General features: G+C 36.6%; 1 protein-coding gene across 1 annotated transcript in view; it reads left to right on the top strand.

Moving 5' to 3' along the window:
• The window catches only part of CEP41 (centrosomal protein 41), a 52736-nt gene that overhangs the window by 37807 nt on the left and 8378 nt on the right, over positions 1–6551 (top strand). The window contains exon 5 of the mRNA XM_012813721.2: positions 519–588. Coding sequence (XP_012669175.1) covers positions 519–588 — 70 coding nt within the window. The remainder of the gene's footprint in view (positions 1–518; positions 589–6551) is intronic.

Here is a 6551-nt window from a genome sequence, read left to right on the forward strand (position 1 = left end):
TGGAGGTTGCTGTGAGCTGTAATGCCACAGCACTCTGTCCAGGGGGATAGCTTGAGGCTCTGTCTCAAAAAAAAAAAAAAAAAAAAAATGAACACCATATAGGGGTATAAAATGCTATAATTAGAATATTCATTGTTATATTTAATTCTTAATTACATGGAGAATTGCTGATACTATTCTATGTTGTTGTAGGTCAATATTGCATTTTCAAGAAATAATGTGTTCTGTTGTGACCAGAATACATACAGATGTAGTTTTAAACTCTTACTTGGGTTTATTATCCTAAATTATTGTTTTGGGCTTTTATCGTGTAATGTTTTCAATGAATGTTTTCTTCTGGAATGATCATTTGCAGTATTCTGAAAGTAAGGGGACCTGAGAGTCAGTCTCCAGTTAAGGATACTGCCAGCTTCTTAAAACAAGAGATCTTTGATGTTTCCTCATCAAAAGACAAAATTGCCTGTTTATAAACAAACAAACACATACCCATGTACACATTTCATTCTTTTTTCTTTCAGGTCATCCAGGTTGCTTCCCTATCTGATCAAACACTGGAAGTGACAGCGGAGGAGATTCAGAGGCTAGAAGGTAATGAGAATTGAGGATGTGGGGAAAATAACAGATTGACCATTTGACTCAAGTACTCACGCTGTACACATTTGCTGTTAATGTTCACAGGGACTCGAGACTTTGATTTATCTGTTTGTAATTAGATTGTTACTCTCAGAGAAATGCTCCGTGATGCTTTAGATGTTAATTCTTATGTCTTTAAAAAGGCCATCTGTTTTTCTGGCTCTAACACTTACAGTTTTAAATGTTTTAGATGCATTTAATATACTAATGACTTTTTTCAACCAATTTTCGTTAGTGGTCGGTGTATGTACAGGTCTTAGAATTTGGTGCTGTGAGACTACAGAGATGAAAAAAACACAACTCTGTTTATGTGCATATGTGTATGTGTGTTGGGTGGGGTGAAAGACACCAGCTACACAAAATTACTAATATAGCAGAATTTTAAAATGAAGGACGGAAGGAAAGCATTATTTGTTGATTATATATTGCTAAGTGCTTCACTTGAGTTTTCTTATTTTATCTTCCCCACAACTCCAGAAGGAAATATACTTTGCAGATGAGAAGCACAAGCCTCAGAAGTTAAATTACTTGCTCAAGGTGATATAGGTAGTGGAATGAACCTGGGATATGAATCTAAGTGTCTCCAGTAGCAGCCAGCACTGTCTGCATCGTACCCTTAAGGGATTCGGGAGAGTGGAATTAAGAGACACAGAATGCTATGGAAGTTCCAAAGAAAGAAGGGTACTTTCCAGTTAGAAGATGAGGGAGGCTTCCTCAAGGTGTTTGAACTGGTCCTTGTTGGAAGCAGGTGTGGGGGGAGGCAGTAGAATATTAACAGGTGCAAGTTAAGGATGAGGCTTTTGCAGCCTGAGAAAGGCATGGAGATGAAAAGACACCGGGCATGTTGGGGCAGCTGAGTAATTCAATCTGGCTGTGGTTTTGGGGAGGAGTAGGACTGGGTAAGAGATAAGGCTAGAAAGATAGGTAGGCTCCAGATTTCTTTTCTTAAATACCGAGTTGAAAATAAAACCACCTAGTTGTACTCTCATGAAAAGAATACACAGAGTTAAGGTCTTTATTTTATCCTGAAGTACCCAGCAATCAATGTGTGGCTGTTTATTGAAGGGGAATGTGTTCTGTTAAGGTTGATGTAGGTCAGGAATTTGACTTCTGATTTCAAGACAAGTTTCTCAGGAAGTCTGAACACTGGGTTTGTGCAACTCGACTGTCATTTCCCTGGGCTGGTTTTTGTTAGGGAGGATAAAGGGAATCTGAAAATGACAGGAATTTATCTTTGACAGATGCCTCTCACATGGCAGAGAAATAAGGGTTCTTTGTAACGGAGATAATTGAGTCTCCTCATAGAAGTACTCCCAATTTTAACCAGGTTATATAAGCACCTAGATTTGGTCCTTTAATTCAATGTTGAGATTGCAGCACCAGAACATATGGGCACATGCAATTTTCTCTTCTGAGATAAATTTGCACAGAAAATAGGCTGTTGTAAAATAGGACACCATAATATGTGAGTAATATTAGTGTTTTTCTAGTGCTCTGCACAGATAATAACTCACTCCGGAGTGCCTGTGGAACAGATTGTATCTGTATGCATATTGGCTATCTTCAGAGGAATACAAGAATCTCCTTTATCGCTTTTTCCTGACTTAAAAGCATATTTCTAGTAAATTAGAAAACTGCAAAATATATATAAAGGAGAGAATTTAAATAACTAATCACTGTTAATACTTTGGTCTCCATTTCCCCCTGTGTCGAACTCTCACCTGAATTAAATCCGTACTCTTTTTTTCCTATTATGCTGTTTTCAATTCATTTTTTTATGCATATTTTCCTATGTCATTAAATGGACTTCAGAAGCACGTTAATGAAGATTGTGTTGTCACACAATGTCTATCTTTTGGATATTTAATTATATTGTTGGGCATTATACTTTTTTTCCCTTCTGTAAAATAATGCTGTAAGTATATACAGTATATAAATGTTAGTGTGCTTCTGATTATTCCCTGAAGATAAATGGCGATGTCTGGTCAAAGGGTGGAATGATTTTAAACAGTCATTTGAGATTGTGATCGCTGTGGCTGGCGCTGATTGTACCTACTGCATTCCTACCAAGGGTGAATGAGAAGACCTTTTTCTCTTTATCCTAGTCAGTGGTGAATAATTATCATTTTTGTAAATATTTGCCAATTCAATAGATGAAAAATAGTATCTAGAGTTTTGTTTTTAATTTCTTTGATAGATCAAGTTTCATGTGCTTATACTCTGTGGGTGTGCACGTGTGCTTACTGGTAATGTCTGTTTAAGACCTTTACATCTTCTTTTCCATTTTTTTCTAATAGGATATTCATCTTTTTCTTGTTGATTTGTAAAAGCCCTAAATAATTATGTTATCTTTACATAGTAGAAAGCAGTACAACCTTGAAAATGAATGAGAAAAATCTTCACTTGATTATTTGGAACAATTTCCAAGCTATGTTTTTTTTTTTGTTTGTTTGTTTTTTTTTGAGACAGAGCCTCAAGCTATCCCCCTGGGTAGAATGCCGTGGCATCACAGCTCACAGCAACCTCCAATTCCTGGGCTCAAGTGAGTCTCTTGCCTCAGCCTCCCAAGTAGCTGGGACCACAGGCGCCCGCCACAATGCCCAGCTATTTTTTGGTTGTAGCCATCATTGTTGTTTGGCAGGTCCGAGCTGGATTCGAACCTGCCACCTTAGGTGTATGTGGCTGGCGCCTTAGGCACTTGAGCCATAGGCGCCTAGCCACCAAGCTATGTTATTAAGGAAAAATAAAACAACCACCAAACAAACAAAAAACCTAAAGTGTAGAACAATGTGAGTAGAATGGTCTTGAATAGGTAAGAGGGGGAAGAAGTAAGATACATGCAGAAGTATACAGTTGTTTCGTTTCTGGAAGAGCATGGAAGTATGTGAAGGTAGTTCCCTTGAGGGAGGAGGGCCTGCAGGGAAGAAGACTTTCTTTCCTTATTAATAAGTTTATGTTGTTTGCATTTTTACCTTGTACACTTGATCCTTTTGTGTTTTTTACCTTGTGCACATTAAAGAGCTAGTTAATTTTTAAAGCTATAAATTTTAAGTATAACCTTTTCTCATTCACATGTGTTACAGATATTTTTCCTGATTGATTATTCATTCACCATTTAACTTTCTTTGTGTTGGTTTTAGACAAATAAGAGATCAAATTTTTTATACGATCTAATCTGTTAGCCTTTACTGTTGTGATTTCTTTTATTGCTTTATATTCAAAGTTCAAAATAAGATCAATTATTCACCTGTCTTTTCTTCTGTTGGCTTTTTTGTTTTTTTATATTAAACCATCTGTTATGTATTTTGGTGTACGATGCAAAGTGATTATCTAAGTTGGATTTTTCCAGATAATTCAGAAATATTCCCAGAACCATTTACTCAATAGTTAGTTGTCCCTTAACCCACTGATTTGTGATGTGGGTGTATTACCTTTCTCTATATATATTCTAGGATTTGTTTCTATTTTCTCTATTATAGTTTATTGTTCTGGTTGTAGTTCTGCACCATTTTCTTTTGTTTTGTTTGAGACAGTCTCAATTTGTTATCCTGGGTAGAGTGCTATGGCATTATAGCTCACAGCAACCTGCAACTCTTGGGTTCAAGTGAGTCTTTTGCCTCAGTTTTTCTATTTTCAGTAGAGACAAGGGTCTCACTTTTGCTCAGGCTGGTCTTGAACTCTTGAGCTCAAGCAATCCACCCACCTCGCCCAGCCAAGTTCTACACTGTTTTGATCATTTACTTCTTCAATGTATGTTACTATTTGATAAGGCAAATTCTCCAAGTTACCTTTGATTTTGTATGTGCATAAAAGTGGTATATGGGCGTATGCTCTTCTTATCTTTATTTTATTTATTTATTTATTTTGAGATACAGTTTCACTATGTTACCCTTGGTAGAGTGCTGTGGCATCCCAGCTCACAGCAACCTCAAACTCTTGGATGCCACAGCAACCTCAAACTCTTGGGCTTAAACGATTCTCTTGCCTCAACCTCACAAGTAGCTGAGACTACAAGCGCCTGTCACAATTCCTAGCTATTATCTTTAAAGTCTTTTTAAGTTATTTAAAATCCCACTGGGACTAGTGTTAAGGCTAAACATTAAAATTAGAAAGGATTTTTTTTTTTTTTGAGACAGACTCTGACTGTTTTGTCCTGAATAGAGTGCTACATCTTGATAGCTCACAGCAACTTCAAACTCCTAGGCTTAAGCGATCCTCTTGTCTCAGCCTCCTGAGTAGCTGAACTACAGATGAGCACCATAATGTCTGGCTAGTTTTTCTATTTTTATTTATTTATTTTTTAAATATTTTTATTTATTTATTTATTTTTAAATTAATTATTTTTTATTAAATCATAACTTTGTACATTGATGCATTTATGGGGTTCAGGGTACTACTTCGATATCTAATATGAAACGTTCACATTGAACTAAGTAACACATCCATCACAATTATACTCATTTCTTAATAGTTTTGAAATGTACTATTGTATCATGCACATTAGGTGAGGTCCCCCCAAATATCCTCCCTCCTCCCATATCCCCCCTCCCCTCCCCTTTCTCTGTTCTTCCCTTCTAATTTCTGGACTATAGTTATGTTTTGCCATTCGTATGAGTGTGTAGGTGGTTATATATTGATTTCATAGTAGTATTGAGTACATTGGATACTTTTTTTTTTCCATTCTTGAGATACTTTACTAAGAAGAATATGTTCCAGATCCATCCAGGTAAACATAAAAGATGTGAAGTCTCTATCTTCTTTTATGGCTGCATAGTATTCCATAGTGTACATATACCACAAATTTGTTAATCCATTCATGGGTGGATAGGTACTTGGGCTGTTTCCATGTCTTGGCTATTATGAATTGGGCTGCAATAAACATTCTGGTGCAAATGTCTTTGTTGTAAAATAATTTTTGATCATCTGGGTATATACCTAGTAGAGGAATTGCAGGATCCAATGGTAGGTCTACTTCCAGTTCCTTGAGTGTTCTCCAAACTTCTTTCCAAAAAAGCCGTATTAGCTTGCATTCCCACCAGCAGTGTAGAAGCGTTTGTTTCTCTCCACATCTATGCCAACATCTGTAGTTTTGGAATTTTATGATGTGGGCTAATAATCTTACTGGAGTTAGATGAAACCTCAAAGTGGTTTTGATTTGCATTTCTCTGATGATTAAGGATGAGCATTTTTTCATGTGTTTGTAGGCCATGCACCTGTCTTCATCAGAGAAGTTTCTGTTCAAGTCTCTTGCCCACATAGAAATGGGGTTATTTATTCTTTTCTTATTGATTAGTTTGAGTTCTATGTAGATTCTAGTTATCAGACCTTTGTCAGAAGCATAACCTGTAAAAATCTTCTCCCATTCTGAAGGTTGTCTGCTTTACTTACTGTGCTCTTGGCTGTGCAAAAGCTTTTTAGTTTGGTCATATCCCAGTAATGGATTCTTGGTGTTGCTTCAATTCCCCAGGGGGGTCCTCCTCATAAAATACTCTCCCAGGCCAATTTCTTCAAGTGTTTTCCCCACACTCTCTTCAAGTATTTGTGTAGTTTCATGTCTTAAGTTTAAATCTTTTATCCAGTGAGAATCAATTTTTGTTAATGTGAAAGGTGAGGGTCCAGTTTCAGTCTTCTACAGATCGCCAACCAGTTAAATGGTGTTAACACAGCACCATTTGTTAAATAGGGAGTCTTTCCCCCACTGAATGTTTTTGATAAACATTTTGATAGGCTTTTCAAAAATCAAATGACGGTAAGTAGCTGAGTTCATCTCTTGGTTCTCTATTCTGTTCCATAAATCTACCTCCCTGTTTTTGTGCCAGTACCATGCTGTTTTGATCACTATAGATTTATAGTATAGCCTGAAGTCTGGTAATGTGATACCTCCTGATTTGTTCTTATTTCCTTTTTTTTTTTTTTTT

This window comes from Otolemur garnettii, unplaced genomic scaffold (genome assembly GCF_000181295.1).
Source record: "Otolemur garnettii isolate 467f Iridium unplaced genomic scaffold, OtoGar3 scaffold00293, whole genome shotgun sequence".
NCBI classification, from domain to species: domain Eukaryota; kingdom Metazoa; phylum Chordata; class Mammalia; order Primates; family Galagidae; genus Otolemur; species Otolemur garnettii.